The sequence below is a fragment of the Calonectris borealis genome, chromosome 7 (assembly GCF_964195595.1).
Source record: "Calonectris borealis chromosome 7, bCalBor7.hap1.2, whole genome shotgun sequence".
Classification (NCBI taxonomy): domain Eukaryota; kingdom Metazoa; phylum Chordata; class Aves; order Procellariiformes; family Procellariidae; genus Calonectris; species Calonectris borealis.
The window spans coordinates 15,623,360-15,643,091 of NC_134318.1; the positions used below are offsets into that span (position 1 = coordinate 15,623,360).

Genomic DNA, 19,732 nt, shown 5'->3' on the forward strand with positions numbered 1-19,732 from the left:
TCATTCCGTGAAATGAATTCTGTACAACAAAAAAACAAGAGAATGTCTGAAATGAACGATTCTATGTCAATGATAATTAGAGAGGGGCCAATGCTACAGCAGATTACTGGTGAACATTCACAGGCATTGGTTATTGTTTTCAGGAATGTAGGCAGAAAGTGAAAATTCTAATGAATTCTTACATAAATATGTAGCAATGCAGAAATTTGAATCCAAGGGGTCATATAAAGTGATCTTTTAAAATAATACTGACCAAGGATTTGAAGTAAACTAAGTCAGTTTTTAAACTGGAGAGTGGTAAGGATTTCATTGCTGTCAAAATTGCAAGGGCTGTGGAACAAGCAGTATGTTACTCGTTCCAATCCAAGTATCAGGTACTTTACTGTAACATAGAAATGAATGATTAAAAGAGTATGATTCAGTGTTCATTGAAGTAAAGGGAAATTTTTATTTTGCTAGACCAATGATTTGGTCTGAGACTGAGACTAGAATGGTTTCTGTAAAGGAATTAAGAATAATTACGCTTTTTTATAATGGTGCAGTAGTGCTGGGCATTTTCTGGATCTGCCCCATGGGTATGTTTACTTGTTTTTTCGTATACTAACTTAATGGCACGTATACCCACAAAACACCATCTGTCTTCATACCTGTGATACCGTCAGCATATTCCAGACATGAGCCATCTGACTGTAGAAGAAATTTTCAGTAGCAGAACCTGAGAACTGAGTACTCAGATGTGGCAGTTAGTGTATTTCTAAGGATTATGGAATATAATATGAGAAAATGATACAAAAAGAGAAGATGAATCTGAATTAATAGAAGAGAGGACAGAGGAAAAGAAAAGCAAGGGCTGAAGGGAGAGGTCTGCATAAATGAGAAACACTCATCATGCTAGATCTTATCAGATGTTTTGTCTCGCAAAGGTGCATGAAGAATGAATGAAAACGAAAAAAATATTTCAGGAGAGAATTCTACTTTTCAAGAGACGAAAAAGTAAAAGGAAAATACAATTATATGATGCAGAGCAAACTTCTTCCAGTCTCTTGCTAGGAAAGACATGCATTTACAGATTTTTTATCTATCCCTGTAAAACCACAGCACACAGTTGGAAGCACAACATAGATCCCAGAATTAGGGGAGAGACAAACTGAAGAAGCAGCTGACCTGAACTGTCACTAGTACTCCCGGATTACTTCATGCTCAGTTGAGTTGCTAAGATAACCAGTCTTGCCAGGGTTGTATCCAGAATGTTTCCAAGAACTGAGTTAATTAGTGAAATATCCTAAAGTTAACTAACTCCCCTGCCAAGAAATGGGCTCTTCCATTTTCCTCACATGATTATCTAGGCACTTTCACTTTTCCATATATAGGAGCAGCTCAGGGACTGACAGATCAGGCTAGGTAGGGATACAGACTTCAGGCACATGCATACTCCTTGCATGCATACACAGATGCAAGCACATGCTGATTTCACACACTGAAATTCAAGTTAGCGTAAGAGAGAATAATTGAAGACAGCGATAGTCCTGCTGATAAAGAACCTTCTCCTTTAAGAGAAGGCACTAAAGGTGGAACTCTTCAACCACTGTTTATAATAATCCATCAGGAAAAGCATCACAATCATGAATGGGCCGGTGGATGGTTTATGTGATTACACGCTGGATGATGAAGGGGCTTTCATGTTCACATCGGAGTCGGTGGGAGAAGGACATCCAGGTAAGAAACCAGCTCTGGCAAATGCGTACAAAGAATAATATTTTTATTTAAAATGTTTTAAAAGCCTGAAGAAAAACTCATCTGCTATTAATCTTACTATAGAAGTTATTTGTAACAGGGTGCTTTTTAATTTATTTCTATTGGACCTTGTCCATATAGACTATAGAACCGCTATAACTCGGCAACATCCAACAGGAGTTTACGTGCCTTTGCAGGGCGTGTGTTACACTGAGGAGGGCAGTGGGGTTTATGGTTGCTGCTTCTTCCTTTTCATCTGAATTTCTTACAGTATTACTGTGGAGACACAACTGTATCTCTGATAGACTCAAGTTTCACATATGGATAAGAATGCATGGCTTGCTTCTCAAGTTCCGTATCTTTAGGGGCCCTGTGAAACTGTCCTGCATAATGCTATGCTCTAAAACTGTCACCCACGACAGGAATATCTCTAAGCAGGCTGTTTTAAAGCCTTTAAAAATCAATGGTCCCAGCAGCTGTACATGGCAAAGTTGCTGATTTTTTTCCCCCCATTCCATCACCTGATGCAATATATGGAATTGCTTGAGCAAATAGTGGACAGTTATTTGCTAAAGTTTATGTATGGTCAGCAGAGCTTAGTTCAATTTTTTTGAAAACAAATGTTGATCCGCCATAAACATGTACGTTATGTCAACAGCAAGTGTTCCCCCAAATGAGGCCAGGGGACAACAGACTGTTTGATGTCCTGAAAAGTGTATTTATTTTAGAAGCCAATTTGGCGTCCTGTGCCTTTTGCTAGAATAAGGCTTTTTCAGGTCTGTACTCGTGTTATCTGGGTAAATCATAAATAGGTGGAATTGCATAGCAGAGAATAAAAAAGTCAGCAGTGACAATTTTATGTCTATAATTGTGATACTTTTCTGTAATATTAACTTATTACTGCAGATTAAATCCATGGCTGATGCAATTGAGTACATCCCTGTCAATGTCAAGGCAGCTACATCAAGTTAAGCCAGTTGGGGTTCTTTCTGATGTAACACAGTCGGAAAATGACAGCTACATTCAGTCCTTGGGACATAGGTCCCATCTGAAATTTATATATAATTACATCCAGCGTCTGTAGCGCAATGTAGTTTCATAGGAAAAATAACATTATACAATATGGTAATTTTAAATTGATGATGGTATTTCCAAAGATGACAGATCACAATTTATGCTACTCTAATCATTATTTTATTTTTAATCCCCCTGGGGCAATAATAGATAAGTCTCAGAACAGGAAGAGTTCAACTGAGTCCCCAGGTTTAGCTTTGTCCCTTGGCTTCCTTCCTTTACCAATTCTCTTTTTGTCTTGTTTTTTGTTTTAGAATTTGGCCTATTTTTCAGTTCTTATTCACATTCCCTTCTTTATTTCCAAAAACTCTATTGGCCCTCAGTAGGCCTTCTTTTAAGCCCCATGAGCATTATTTTCCTCCTGCGCTGAAATACTGGGCAGGCCTTTGAGAAACAGTGTTACCACTTGTTAGATTTGCGTACAGCCTTTCACCTGGCAGAGGTTGCCACGTCTCTGGGCTCTGTGAGATGCAAAGTGGGAACCCAAGAGGCTCATTGTAGAGGGAGTGGAAAGCTGAAATTTACTCAAACGTTTTCAAGACTGTGGTGCTTACACTTTCTTAAACAGCCTAGGTCTTCATGTAGGGTACGGAAAACCCAAACGCCTATGACAAAGGAAAGATCCACATTTTCCAGATCAAGGGAGGACAATAAGTAACTCTGGGTGGTCCTGCAAATTCCTGTTCCCGAACACAGCCCAGCAATACGTCTTAATCGTCTCAGCGATAGCTTTAGTTTCTGACAGCAAATTGGTCGCCCTTACATCCTGGCCAGCCTCCCTTTTCCCTGCCTGTGGTTTTACACGAGAGGTGTAGACATGCCATTAGGTTTTTATCACCCAGGAAAATCTTGGCTGTTTCTTAAAATGGGGCCTGGTGTCTGAGGCTGTAGTTGGGCTTCTGACATTATCAGTAGCGCTAGAATTTTATTGTGAGGTTTAAGTTCCTCTGATTCATACCAAATGGATAATTAGTGTGTTCTTGATTATTTCTCTTCTGCATGTGATAGTATAATTTTGCTAGAGGGCATTATGTGAAGTAAAGATCCTGAACCAGATCTTTGTCTGGTGGAAATTTGAATTGTTCTGATTATATTAGCTGAGGATTGGATGCTTTAATGGAGACCTCCTTCTTAATAAAAAAAGCAGGAGAAATTACATGCTTATTTATTTGGGTATACAGAGAACTGCCTTATACCTGTGCAATGCCTAAGAGTTGTATGTCACTAAGAAGCCCAAATTCCGTAGAAGCAAGTAGAAGCTGGCAATAATTAACGTACAGGTATTACCTATGCTGCCCAAAGACTTTATAGAAGACACTGTTTATCCCATCTTCTCAGTCCAAATTCTTCAAAATCACTTGGGTATAAAATTTGGGACTTCCTTCCAGAAGGTCTTTAATCCTGGCATTTAGTGGAATAAATTCCAAACTCTCTGAAGACTTACATTTGACTTCTTCATTTCAATATAATAAAAGCACATAGATAGCAGCATGGGGAAGAGAAAGATTTTTTCTTTTTTTTATATAGCTTTTTTTTGTCACTGCTCCATTTTGCTTTGTCCAGTAGTGTCTGCCTGTGCTGCACAATGATTTCACTGTGCTTTGAAAGGCATTGTGTGTTTCTCTGACCCACAATGTCTCATAGGTGCCAAACCACTTAGGATTAATTCCTTCTCCTATCTGGTGTGACTTCAGGTGGAATTGCCTGCAAACAGAATGTCATACAGTTTTCCAGTAAGTATCAAGGAATATCTTTAAAAATATAAAAGAAAACATCTGCTAAAAGCACCCTCAGATTTTCAACCATATTAAAAGCATATGTTTATCTTCTGGATATTCACAGAAAAAAAAATCACAAAAGAAAAATAAAAAACAAACAGAAAATGCAGATCTTTCCAGCAAGTTGATACTTGCATGTCTTATATCTAACATTATATATACTTAACAATATACATAATACTTCAGTAAACTGTGTATTGAACAAAGAGAACAGATGTACAAGATATTTAAACAGTGTAGTGTTAATATTGAAGTACCACTGCAGTTATCAATTAGCATTCCTCAAGAGTCTTTTAAATAGGAAAAATGTAATACAGCACAATTCAGCTATTCAAAGTCTTTCCAGTGAAACTTTTTTTGGTGGAAAGCTTATTTTTTGATGAAGTGCTCATGATAAGTATCTGCATTTCTTGACTCTTTTAGTTTTTCACCAGAAAACTGAGAATATATTTTGAATATATAATTTCACATTCTAGCTTAAAAATATTTTTTCTGTTGATATAAATAATGTATCATTAAAAATACTGAATGTTATTTTGATGAATGTTATTTGATGATCACAGCTTTTTAAGAAAATCAACCTTACCTTTTGAAATGTTCAATGTTTATTATTTACTACACCATCAAAGCCAGAAGTGTGGTTGTACCTCTTGTGCCTCAAAGGGCGGAGTTTTTTTGAATTAAATTTTCAGTTGTTACTGCTGTTCATAGTTTTTTTGTGTGTGTGTGTATGTGGTGAATCTGTGAAACTGAATTCTTGGGGAGGTCCTGAGAACTTGCAGATGTCACAGCTTATGTTAGGCTCTTACATCATCTAGATTGATGTAACAAACTTATGTCCAACTATTGGAAAACTGTGAAGCTCCTTTCAAATATTGGAGATCAGTTTTGTTGTTGAATGCCTCCTTTACTTCATCATTTGACAACTGGGCATTTGAGCAGGGTTTATCATCAGCTCTCCTAGACTCATTCGTTCCTTTTATAGTTAGGAAGAGCTGATTTATGGCCAATTGGCATCTCTGTCATGAGGCTGTGTCTGTGGGATGATTTGATTTCATTAAAAGAATTCATGGTTATCTAAAACTTTCCTGCTCAATCAAGAAATCCTCAGCCTAGACATCCCCTTTGCAATATTTATCCTATTGGATAGTAGTTCACTACATGAAGGTATGCATGAACTGAATTCTTACCTATTGCATCATTTTTTTAGACAATAATGCCAGAGGTGGTCCATTGTGCTTTCCCTGTTTCCAAAAAAGAAGGGAAAAAAAAAAAAAAAAGGAAGGAAATAATGGACAAATATCCTGTCACATTGAACAGCTAATAAAAGAAATGGGATGGTTGAGATGAGAAATTTAAATAACAGAATGAAGAGTGCACAAAGCCTGCTAAGCATTGCTAAAAATAGAATGCCGGGTTTTATTTTACACCAGAGACCTTTACTAATAGACATGCCTTTAATTTAATGCATTAATCAGCCAATCATCCAGCTAGATTTCTCTTTCCAGTCTTAATAGATGTATCTGTATTTGGATCTAGTTGCACTAGAACTGTTGGTTGTTGCACCAACAATCAAATATGATATGAATTGTCAAACTGATTTGTCTCAGCCTATTTTAATCTAAAGGTATGTTATCAACATAGTAGATTAAATTATTCTAATTTATTATTTTAATTGATTAAATTCTCACATAGATTTTAAAGACCAGAAGGGAACCTCTGATATATAATCTGGTCTGACCTTCATACACAGGTAATAATATTTCATGCAAGAATTCTTCAAACATGCTAGTAAATGATGGTTGAATTTCATTCATACCTTTTAAAAGGATACCCGATTTTCCTCTAGAGATTTGAAGGAACAAGGAATCCTGCATGCCTCTAGATGAATGGTTTTAATGGCTCTCACCCTTTTACGAGTTTCCTTTTTGAATCTTTATCTGTCTCTTTAATTTCCAGCTATCAACTGTAGTTACATTATTGTCCATCAGACAAAAACTTTTCTCTCAGCATATTATTTTTAGGTTCTGAGAGACTGTGATCCCAATGTCTATTAGGATTTCCTCTGGTATGTTGCCTTTCCTTCAGTCTTTCAAAACTAGGCTGAGCTTGATTGATTTTGTCCTGTAAAATATACTTTTCTGATTTTTGAACATTCTTCTCAGTCTGTCCTAAACCTTCCTGCAGCTTCTTAACATCATCTTTGGAATACCACCACCAAAATCTAGTATTTCTGTAGCAGTCTCACTAATGCTATTGTATGGAGATAACTTCATTTCTATGGATGACTGTTCATCTGGTTTTCTATCATGATCTTTTCAGAGTAACAGTTTTGTAAGACAAACTCTCCCCTTGTGTAAACGTAGACTATGGTTTTTGTTCATGAATGCTTGTGTTATTTCTGTGTTATTTCTGTGTTATTTCTCTGAGAAGAAGCAAAAGAGCTGCTTTTCTACCTACCAATATTCATTAAATACTGTAGATACTAATGATACAGTTCATACAGAAAAAGAAAAAAACCACAAAAACATCCTGTTAAATCTTCATTTATTGATTTCGCTGCCTACTATGGCTAGTGCTCCCTTGAAATGTTTCATGAAAGTTTTAGTTCATAAATTAGTTTCAACCACAGCATGCAAAACCAACATAAGGTTCTTCATACCAGATAGGTGCCATGAGGAGAAATTAGGATGAATTAATTATATGGGATTACCTGTACTCTTCTTGAACATTTTAGAAAGAATGCATATAATATCTTAGACAAACTTAGACAAACATGGGACGCTGGTATCTAATGCAAGTGAGACATGTTTCATGTGGAACAAGGACAGGGATAAAGGTTGTTCCTGGCATACACACACCACTGTGGGTGGTGAAAAAAAGACTACAAAGCAGTCCCGGTCACTAGGAGTTTACTGCAGGGCATTGGACCTGCACTAAGAAGGTCATCCTATCCCAGTTGCTCTGTTGTCCCACCCAGGTAATCAAAAATGACATATTTTTGTCAATAATGTTTGCTTTTATGCTTGAAAATATGGCTGTATTTCCTTATAAAGATGGAATCTTTGAAGAGGGCAAGCAGAGATACATTTTAATCACTCTGCCACCTTTGTCCCCAGTCTTGCTAAACAGGGTTCATTTACTTGTAACTAAATTGCAAGAATGGTGTCTGATTCCTGTTTGGTAATAATTGTCCCAAATTTAGTAATCCATGTGCAGTTCTTGCAAGTTCTTGCAAGACTGAAAGTTCCAATGCAGCCTACATTTGCTAATTGTCTTTTGCGTTCGTTCTTTTTGTGTTGAAGTGGTTAATATGGGAGATAAGAGTGTCAGAATCACATTAGTTCTCTAGTCTTTGATTTGTCCTTCTTAGCTAAATGTACACCTTCCTCATGAAAATAAATGAGAATTTGTTTTTACTTGAGGTTAAATGTATTAAAAGTCTCTAATGACATACTCTTACAAAACATTGCTTTCCAACAGATTGTGTTGCAAATGTCAAGACAGGAGATTAATTTATTTTGCCACACAGCATGTTATGGCAACATCTAAACATAGTATGCAATATTAGACATTTTTAAAGAATAATAAAATTAAAACATATGAGAAAAATTACCATTTTCCCATGGAAGGCATTATTATGGGTGCTGCCATTTTGTGTTCATTAGATTAGCTACATTATTTGATTACAATTCATTATTCATTAAAAAGGTAAAGAGAAAAAGAAAGAAAAAGAGAAAAGGTTACTATGATAAACCTGAGCTGAAACCTTTGTATTTGGAATGTAACTGAAGATATACTCAAGATTTATCTCAGGCAAACTTCAGTTGGTAACCCCTTCTTGCTTCTGTGTGCACTGCTCACTCCCCTGTCTCAGGTGGATTGCAGGGATTATTAGGAGATGGCATCGCAGGGTGGTAGGAAGCAGTGAGAAGAGGTAAACCTGAAACAGGTACTTGACTCTGAGCTGTGCATTATCTGTAGTGATCTAAACTCTTTCTCGGGCTTTGCCAGCAGTGTTGTTCAGGTTCGTTCTAACTTTCTGTTGGGGAGATGGAAGTTGATGGTGGAATATCACCTTCATGTTAGAATACTACTGATGTGGAGTGCATGCTGTATTGGCTTGTGGTGTTAGAGAAGGAGAAGGCTGGGAGTAAAGCCTCTTAGCCTCTCAGGTGATTCAACGCATAACATACTTGTTTCACACTTAAGTGCAGAAAACTGTGGGTAAAGTTGTAGTCAGTACTAGTTTATACCAGTAAGTAAATTCCCCATCGTATCTACTGGCTTTGCTTGCAGGATGTTTCATATGTCTTTCTATATAGTTAGCTTAAATACTCCAGTAATAAGCGATAAAAGAATTCCTTGCTGAAACACCTACCTATTCAAAGTGATGCAAACAGTCCATGTTTTGTATTGAGTACTATGGTTTTGAACCACAACTTTGATGCCTTGCAGATAAAATCTGCGATCAAATCAGTGATGCTGTACTAGACGCCCATCTCAAACAGGACCCGAATGCCAAGGTTGCTTGTGGTAAGTTGTTGACTGCTTTGCTTTAAGTCATCACCCAGTCACCGTTCTTTTTAATGATGTTTGCATAGAGCTTGATGCTATCATTTGCTAACTCACTTTACTCTCAAAAAATTGCACAAGAATTACAGTCTTCAAGAGAAGGAGAGATGAGAAGAAACAGTAAAAGCTTTCATAAAGACTGAAGCTTAACCAGGCTGTAGAATGGTAGCATAGTTAATTTTGTGTGTGGACTGAATTTACCTGAGAGAAACAGATTGGGCTTCATTACAGTGGATTTTTGAAAGAATATTTGAATGTTTTGTTGAAAAGTTCATTTACTATATTTAATAAAGTACTAATTTTCCAGTCCAAGTCCCCATAACTGCTTATTTTTTGAAATCTCTTCAGAAAGAGTTGTACCATCAACTCTCAGGTCATTACCCAAATTCATTTTTTATGTAACTAAATCCCATGTTCAGATTCTTCCTTTTGGGACTGGAGGCAAGTTTTCAAAATAGTCGATCAGTGATGAGTTTTATGTAACCTCAGTATGTATCTTAGAGTGATTAAGGATTAAGTGGATTTAAAAATCACAGCTTAATGCTACATTTCCCTAAAATCTGTGCATATCACCGAATCATGCTCAGTGTTTTGATTTTCCCATTTGTAAATTGCACATAATAGTATTTTCCTTACTTTCAGACATATGGTGAATATGAAAAGAATTTGTTGTAGAATGAGCTAATATTGCTAAAAATATGGGTAGAAAGGATTTACACTGTAGATATCCAGTAGATCTCTCAAAATTACAAATAATCGCAAACATAGTTATTTGTCTTAGTGGGCTGGATTATTCTGCTATTGTAATCCTGTTTTCATCTCTCTTTTCAGAGACAGTATGTAAGACAGGAATGGTGTTGCTCTGTGGGGAGATCACATCTCGTGCTATTGTGGATTATCAACGAGTTGTCCGAGATGCAATTAGACATATTGGCTATGATGATTCAGCTAAAGGTTGGTGGAAAAACTCATGAAATCCTTGAAGAGCAAGCAATAGGCAACTGCAAAACAGGTCTGTCACCACTTCCATATATGGGCTTTAGCAAGCCTGATAAAAACTGAATATCCTGTGTGAAAGCTGCTTACATGGTGCTACGTGATACACTTTCTGGTTTTATCCCAGTAAGTAGAAAAACCATCATATATTACTTAAAACTGAAAGGGAGTGGGCAGAATATACTTTGAACTGTGGTATTAGGCCAGAATAGTTAACTGCAACTTGAACCACAGAATCTACCACCCCTCCAAACTTGTGAGAACTCGAATCTCGGTTATTCATTTGGCAAGCCGATTGATGCATCTTGGTGCAAAAGAGAGGGAAGAAGAAACCTTGTTCATTTCATTGTACCATTGTATATTTGTACAGTGGTAGCATCTAGAATTCCCAGGTTTAAAGCAGGTTCTCACTGTGCAAGGTGCTCTGTTAGCTCTGAACAACTCCTCCTACGCTGAGGAGTGTGCAGTCCAAATCTGGTTTGTGTAATGTACAAATGATGAAAAAGATGAAATCCTTTATATACCAGACACATTTCACTTTCTGATTTGCCGTGTATCTGTTTATAGATTACAAATATTCCAAGTATATTGTTACAGTGAAGCATATCTTTTAAGAGCTTTTGGTTAAAAGAAGTTGTTTCCTGCAGTCCTTTAATTGCTTTTGAATTTACAGGGAGATTGTAGTGGGAGGATATTATAGAAGCACATCTGCAGGTTACCTCCACCATCACGTAAGAGCAGTGCTTTCAGAAAATCCTGGCAAATCTAGTAGGCCATAAGTCTCCTTTTTATCCTAACTGCCAAAAATTATAAGAGGAGATGCAGTGACTCAGTAAAAAATTATTTCTATGCAGAAGTAAAACAAAAAGCTAAAACAAACAATTGCACACAGAAATATAATTTTCTTCTCTACATAGCCTACTTAAAAGAGGCAGAAGAGCATTGTTCAAATGGATCATATGCATATGGACATGTATATATGTCGTACTGGCTGAACATGACTTTGGTCAGCAGCTGCCAGTAGCTGCAGTTCTAGGAAAGGTTAGATTTGGAGGGAAGCAAGTTACTATTAATATACCTAGGAACAGGTGGAAAATTTTGCCACAATCTTCTGTCAGTCTTTCAGTTTCTTTTTAAAACCTTCCTTTTGGTCTTTGAAAATAATGTGAAGTAAATTCCCACTTCCAGATTTGCTGTGAGAGTCAAGTCTGGTTTTTTCTCTGTTTGTGGCTCCCACGCAAACTCCCACGGGAGATTTAGGTACAGACGCTGCTTTACATGTATTACAAATAACGTATCAGAGAGCAGAGCCTTCAGTTGCTGAAAACATCAGCTCCTAGGAATTTACATAGAGGTTTTTAATACTATTTATTTGGGAGAGGCTGATTATTTACTTTTTTGACTAGTTTTCTGCAGTTAACAATTCATAGTCTGAATTGGCTTGGCATAGGGTGCCAATGCAAGAGAAAACAAGCAGTAACAAGCAATGAAGGCAAACCTATATGCGCCACCCCCTCCCAAAAAAGGTTTCAAGTGTTGTGTTGACAAAAAATTTAACTGAAAATAGCAGTTACGTTGTGAGCTCTGAATGCGGTATCCTTCAGAATGAAAATTTTGACGTATGGTTCCATGTTACCTTCCTTAATTGTGACAGAAAAAGCTAATTTGCCACTATTCTTTTTTCCAAATAGGCTTTGACTTCAAAACTTGTAATGTTTTGGTGGCACTGGAACAGCAGTCACCTGATATTGCCCAAGGTGTTCATCTACACAGGGATGAAGAGGATGTTGGTGCTGGAGATCAGGTAGACATGATATCACATGTAAAACATCAAAGCTGTTTGAATGGAAAGTTTACCCCATCTCATTGCCCTATTTTCTAAATCAAAACCCATGTGAAGATTTCCACACTTCCATCTTGGGCTAGCCCAGAATAAAAACCATATTTTTATTAAAACAATTGGAAATTCTTTGAGGGCAGACTTTTGCCTAGTGTTTGTTAGAGCACTCCATGCAAGTCAGGAGAGCTCTGGCAGTTTGTAGTAGCTGAGGATGTGTCCTTTAGAACTCTGCAAAGGTTTTTTGCTTGTGTGTTTCATGTTTTTGTTGAGTAGCTTTAGATTCATTAGACCATTCATCTTGCAGCCAGACTTGTAAGATGGAATAAACAAAGGATCTTTTTGCTTTCACAGAGCTCTTGAGATTTTACACAGCAAAAAATTAGGTGGTTTCAACTGTCTGCAACATTAGTACAATGAAGGCAAATACGCCAGAGTACTTTCAATTCTCACTTATTTCCCAGAGGCAGCTATTGTAATAGGTGTTCCACATAATTAAGGCTGTCCAAGCTGCATTTCTATGAGCTAAATAACACATGTAGATAATTATGGTGTGTTCCCAAGAGAAAGATGCTAACATAAAAACTCCATAATCTGACTGATGCCAGTATGAGTGAGTTTAACATTTACAGTAGTTATCATTAGTAATAATATCTATTTTATAGCAATGCTGTTGAGAACCATAAGTGGAGATATCAGAGTCCAGGAGCCAAGCTAATATTGTTCAAAAAACCCTTGAGGACTAAATTAAAATGCTTTTATGCTGTCATGGGGACATAATACTACATAAGATGAAAAGATATCTGACTTTCTTTGTCACTTTGATGGCCTCCCTTCCCATCAGGGAAGGGAAGTACCTTCCTGTCTTTATTTTTTTTGTATCACAACATACACTGGATAAGGAGAAAGAAAATGCTGATAACTATTTAACAAACAATGTTCTGATGCAGGGAACATGACTGAATAACACTTCTGTGACTAGAAGTGTGTGGCATTGCAAATCTGAGGCAGGTGCCTTAAACTGCTGAACGGTACATCCTCTATGTAGTATTAAAATCCTATGCCACTAAAATGTCAGATGTAAGCTGCTGTATACATGTGTTTATTCATAGGTAAAAGCTTCTACAACCTGTCCAGGCTAATGATAACACCTTTCCTATGACAGAATAGTCCTGAAATTGTTTTGCTCAAACAGATTTTTTTTTCCTGTGAAAGAACCTGATTTTTTCTGCAGAAACATCTCTGTTTTTGTCCAGGTTTCCAGCTCAACATGTAAACCTTCAGTCTTTCAGTGAAAAATTCTAGGAACGTAGTTTATTTCTCATTGCACTATAACATGCTGGAACCTGACCTGAGTTTAAGCTTCTTGGACTGTAATGTAAAATAGTAGAAAGTATACCTGAGGGTACTGTTTACTCTTTGCTTCAGATGAAATCTCGTTGCCTTTGGTTGGGGTGCTTTTAACAGTGATTGAAGTATCTCTTCTCCTCCTGTAGGGTTTGATGTTTGGTTATGCAACAGATGAGACAGAAGAATGTATGCCTCTAACAATTATTCTTGCTCATAAACTGAATGCCAGGTTAGCAGAGCTGAGGCGTAATGGAGAACTTCCTTGGCTGAGGCCTGACTCTAAAACACAGGTAAATCCTAATTTCATTCCAGTTTTTTCTGTTTTACTAACGCAATAGCATTCCAGTCACTTATGGATAGTCCAGATATTTGAAAACTACCACTTTTTCATTAACAGAAATCTTAAATATCTTTAAAGACAGCAGTTGATGGTGTTTGGAGTATCAGGATAACCTACAAGTGGCAGATATATAACCTACAAGTAGCAGATAAAGCATTTCCACTGCTTATAATACTGTTTCCTTGACAGCTGGAAAATGGTTAACCTGTATCAGAGTGCTAGGAGCACTTAACCACCTATCAGTCAAGAAACATTTAACCCCTCAGACCTAAGTGGTCTGGGCTCATTCAAAAAATGACAGGAAATCCAAAGGATTTATTTGTATTTAGGGATTCGGACTGGCCTTTTTGAAGATGCACTGAGAATGTAAATTTCTGAGGCTTTGGAGTTTAGCTGGAAATCCCAACCGAAAGACACATTTTGGGCAATTTTGGGCAATTTCATAGAAAATCAGATTGTACATATTGGGTCTTTGGTTTTCTTCTCACCACTGCGAAAACGAAGAATGAGAAAGTAGGCTTCATTTCTCATACCTTGGCAACAACGTGAGCAGTGATCATTATAAAGTTAGCATTGACATTTTGCTACAATTTTGCTCTTGGGATAGCATAGCATGACTTTTGATATAGACCAGTAATACGTTTTATAGCAACGTATTTTTTTTTTCTTTCTTCCTCTCTCTGTTCTATTCAGGTCACGGTTCAGTATATTCAAGAGAATGGAGCAGTCATCCCAGTGCGTGTACACACCATTGTGGTATCTGTGCAGCATGATGAAACCATTTCGCTGGAGAATATGCGCAGAACCCTGAATGATCGTGTGATTCAAGCTGTTGTCCCTGCAAAATACTTGGATGAGAAAACTATTTATCACCTTCAACCTAGTGGACGTTTTGTTATTGGAGGGCCTCAGGTTTGCGTTGTATTATTTTGATGCTTTTATCAGCTTGCCTTTGTCATTGGGTGTGTGTCTTAAAAGAAATGCTCAGCTTTTTGGCATGTCTGTCATAAGGTGTGAGAAGCAAGGTGTCTAGTGGAAGTTTTTACTGCAGTTGTATGTGGGAGAAGCACCCAGGGAGAAGCACCAGGTCCAAAGTAACCTTTGAGGGCATGGTTATATCATACACGTGTTGTGACTTGGTAGGGAAGTTAAGCTGAATCTTATATTGCGTGTGCAATGTACAGCCCAGCTGTACTCTCCTCTCGAGTCCAGCACTGAGTGAGACACGCAATCCTTTCTCATGGAAGGCATGCCATATAGAGATATGGACAAGAGAAGGTTTACTTCTCTTACGGTGAACCTGGTTTTCAGATCTGTATATCTCACACTGTTCCACCTGACACCAAAAAGAGCTGAAGGTGTTCATCTGTTCTGAAAATCAGGCCCTGGTAGGCTTCTCCTGGTGTGAAAATAAATGTTGCTTTTGCTTTATCTAGGCAATGCAGGGGCTGGGATTTATAATTTGATCCTGCCCTCACAGCAGTCAGGCAGAACGTCCACCAAGCATGAGGACTTTTGAGATTTAGTTTTTAAAACAAATTCACCATTCCCAATGTTTTAGTCTTCAGTTCCTTTCAGAACTATCACAGTAAAATTTCAAAGCGCCTTCCTGAAATTAGGTCCAATTTTACAACAAATCCAAGTAGACTTTGTTTTTTCCTTTGCTATTCAAATTCATTAATTTACTGGGATTTGCCAGAATTCTTTCTAAGGTGCTGTGTCTTTTTTACATTAGTGCCATGGAACAGGTAGGAAGGTGTTGAGATTAATCATTATAATAATGATTGCACAAAAAATGTATTTTTGTGTAGTTGAATTGGTTATATCACTGTAATTTTGTGTATCATTCACATCCTAGACTATGGACAAATGGAGAGGCAAACTTGAGCTGTAACTTGGAGCAAGTGAACCAATGCAGCCATCATAGCTACGTGCAAAAAGAAGGCCACACATATGAAAAATTTCAGGTGTGCACTGAACTGCACCCATTAAAAATGTAAATCTTTCAGGTGTGCACTGAACTACACCCTTTTAAAAATGTAATATAATTACATTTGGTAAGCCAACCAGGAATACCTTTTCTACTCTTGTGGTAGAACTGTATTGCTTATGTTTGCGCATACAAACACAGGCACGTTGCAGTGTATGTTTGCAGCTTTTTAAACCTGGGATAAGTTTACTTAGTAGGGGTCAATCTGCCTGTGTGTCCGTGGCCTTACAACTGCTATCATCAGTTGTGCAATTTACAATAGCATTGCAGCAACCTTTCCTTGTCTTTTATGTCTTGAACTTTCTGATTACTTTTCATAAGAGTATTACTCAGTTTTATTTTTAACAACGCTAGCTATGGAAGGCTGTCTTAATCTCCAGCTCAGTTCATCTAAAGAAGACACATGTATTTCACGTGGGATTTTCACCTTATGTTTTCGAGCACAGTGGTACCTTGAATTCTGGCTATGGCAAAATTAGTAATTTTGCTGCTATCACCGTTTTCCCAACAGCAACACCCGCTGGTACTGTGAGGAAATTACAGCTTATCGCAAAAGCGACTTCCACATGCTTTACCAAATGCATTTGTGCTCTTTCAGCACCTTTAAAACGAGGTGTGTTTTTTTTCCTTTCCTGTCCATTTCTCTTCCTCTCACTCAGTTCTGCAGTCAAGTCGTGATGGCACACAAGGTGTTCTCATTGCAACTGTCTGTGCCACCAGAAATTAAGATTTGAGTCAAGCAGAAGAACCCCAGGAGGACAGGATCCTTTAGACACGCTGAGCTACCTGCAGTTCAGATTTACATCTTGCTACTTTTCTTAGGAGAATGGAACAAACAGTGCCAAAGGTTTTCTTCTCTGACTCTCCACTTGTGTTTGCTGTGCAAACGTTCCAGCAGTTGAATTTTACTGACATGATATTCTGTATACAAAGAATTTCAAACCTGCCTGCACAGATGGAGACTGAATTTCAAATTTGACCATGTTTCCATTCATACCAGAAAGCTTAAGCATTTAGTAAATTGGGGGGCCAGACAATTAGTCGGGTACTGATCAGCTAACCAAGATCAAATGAAAATATCAAGTACTTGTGAGGAGTAATCAGGTTAGCTGTGTAGGCAGTTAGAAGGTTATCTGCGCTTCCTTATTTAATATTTTAGAATACTCATCTGTAAGTATCTGTTCTTAGAAAGAAGTAATCCTTCTTTCCCAATGACCTATAACTGCCTACCACATCATACCTGTTGTGTATAGTTTAAATTAGACTAAATATTTTGGGATTGGAAATGTGTTTTTAGTACATATCTGTATGACAGTCTCTGTAATGATACTGCACTGGAAGTGTTGGATGCCAGCCTCCATGTAATGGTATATAAGGTAGCACTGGCATACCTTTCAATGGTAAATACAAAAAAGATGTCTACTATTTAATATCCACACAACTTCAGATTTTGACCAAAAGATATGAAAGCCTGATTTTTTTTTTTTAACAGTGTAAAATCTTTCAATGGTTCCTATATAGCACGTAGTTTATTAGCAATATTCTGTATTCAGTTTGGATGTGGTAGATAGGTAACTTCTAAACCAAAGTTCCCATATTGTCTGGAATATTTACTTTTGAAACAGGCAGTGCATGCTCTAGCTATCTGGGTGTAAATCTGTTTGCTTGACTACCAAACACTATTCGTGAATGGCTTGTCTTATGAATCTGGCTTTAAAGAACATTTATAGCCACTGTTGTAGCTCAGTGAGACAGGTTCATTCCTTCAGTTACCCCACAACAATCCATATGTGATGAAATTACATGTTGTTGTAATCTTCTGAAGGATGCATAGCCTTGTTTGAGACTTAAATTAAAATGGATTGTAAAATGGACTAATTCTTTTACTGATTCAGGGTGATGCTGGTGTTACTGGTCGAAAGATCATTGTGGATACTTATGGTGGCTGGGGAGCCCATGGAGGTGGTGCCTTTTCTGGCAAAGACTATACGAAGGTGGACCGATCAGCTGCGTACGCAGCCCGTTGGGTGGCCAAGTCTCTTGTGAAAGCTGGGCTCTGTCGCCGTGTTCTGGTTCAGGTATGGTTTGCTATGAATGTTGCTTTTCCCAAAAAGATTTTTTCCTTTTCAGCTTTACCTTGAATACACATCGTACGAGACACCATAGTAGAAGCAGTCTTGGTGATGGCTTGGGGTTGAAGAAAGGAAGACCTTGATCTGCTTGGTTCAAGATCACTGTAATGTCACTAATAGCCTATCAGCTTCTTGAAGCTGGAACTTTTTATTTAGCTTTCATTTTATTGGCTGTTTTTCTGGACATTTATTGAGCCTTCAAGCCTCTGACACTTACTGTCATGGAAACCAGAGACCTCAGCATTTTCAAAGTTTTCTCTTTTTTTCTACAAATACAGATTGCGCAAATATGGGAAGTGAAGGAGAGGCCTTAGTTATCCTAAGATGGTCCATGAATGAATGCTTTCTTTTGTTGCATATTGTTGCCCACTGAGGTGCCATGTTTATTTGCTAACTATGGTGGTTTTTTTGCCATAGGTTTCTTATGCCATTGGGGTAGCTCATCCACTGTCCATTTCACTGTTCACTTATGGAACTTCGCAAAAAACAGAGAAAGAGCTGCTAGACATTGTGCACAAAAACTTTGATCTTCGGCCTGGAGTCATTGTCAGGTATAGAAACACACAAAAAGGAAAACATCTTGGTGATCTCATCCTAGAAATGGTTTCTTGCAAAACCGTTAGGTGTTAACAAAGTCAGCCTCTTGAACCAGCATGGGATTGTTCCATGCAGTACAAAAGAGACTTTCTCTCATTCTGTAATTGTCAGTCTTCACACTTGATACTTTTATGGATCTGCTGCCATACCTTTGAAGATAACAGATGTACTTTTCAAGTTTCATATGAAGTATATGCTTTCAGCATTTGACCTTATATAGTATGTGGAATTCCAATAAAATAACTTGTATTCCAAGAATTTTAAGTTACTTTGCTGTGAAAAAAGACATTTTGTTTTACAAAAGGAATTGAAGGTTATTTCATCTTTTCCATTAAAATTAATAATTCTCAATAATAAGGACTTTTCCTGCAGCCCTAAAGTACTTCACATTTCAGTTTGGTTGTCACTTTTATGGTTCTCCATTGGACATGTTCACTGGTATGCTTGCATCTCCAGAATATGCTTGCTTGACTAAGGGTGTGAAATGGATATCAACATCAGGATTTTAATGGTAGCTATCATGAAGTACCTTAATGTGAAGAATTTTCTCTTCTTTTTATTATACACACAGGGATTTGGACCTAAAAAAGCCCATTTACCAGAAGACTGCATGTTATGGTCACTTTGGAAGAAAAGAATTCCCATGGGAGGTGCCCAAAAAACTTGTGTTTTGACACTAGCAGTCACCCTTCAAAAACAGAAAGGAAGACAAGTCCACTAATGATGAGGATGCTTCCGAAAATCAAATTTGACATCTTTGTATTCAACAAAAGGAATTTTAGATTTTAAATGGAAAGAAAGAAGAGGATATTTTCTTGGAAATTGATTTTTCTTAACCCTCAGTATCTTTCATTATCTAAGATATAAAGGACAGAGTCTGGTTTTTTTAATCAGTATAAGACAACAAAACACAGTTTACTTTTTATTGCTGCTCCGTTGGTTCTTTTGATAAAGGCAAAGTATGACTCAGGTACGCAAACCAATGGCTGAACCTCAAACCTTTCATGGGCAAAGGCAAAGATGACTTTCCCAATTCTGACTAAGGATCAGCAGCTCTCTTGCTTCTAATTAGACAATGGGAAATTCTGGGTCCAATTTCCTTAGTGGAGTTAGCATTGCATACAGCTGGGGGTTGCTTTGATGGGAGAAGGCTGACCACCACATAACTCTATCTCAGCCTCTTTTGTAGATGATGTTAACATATATGTAATATTTAAATCACCTTCACTGGGTATGTGCTGTTACTGTTGTGTTTCAATTACCTGTGTTTTTGAAACATACGTGTTCTCCTATAAAACAACAATCATAGAATAAAAGGATTTTTCCTAC

General features: G+C 37.5%; 1 protein-coding gene across 1 annotated transcript; it reads left to right on the forward strand.

Annotated features, from left to right (window-relative positions):
- The first annotated feature begins 1,394 nt into the window (after window positions 1-1,394).
- On the forward strand, window positions 1,395-19,732 carry MAT1A (methionine adenosyltransferase 1A). Its single transcript, XM_075154354.1, has 9 exons — window positions 1,395-1,716; window positions 9,045-9,122; window positions 9,993-10,115; window positions 11,849-11,961; window positions 13,491-13,634; window positions 14,378-14,596; window positions 17,570-17,752; window positions 18,224-18,357; window positions 18,975-19,732. The coding sequence occupies exons 1-9, from the start codon at window positions 1,623-1,625 to the stop codon at window positions 19,075-19,077; spliced, it is 1,191 nt and encodes a 396-aa protein (XP_075010455.1). The 5' UTR covers window positions 1,395-1,622; the 3' UTR covers window positions 19,078-19,732.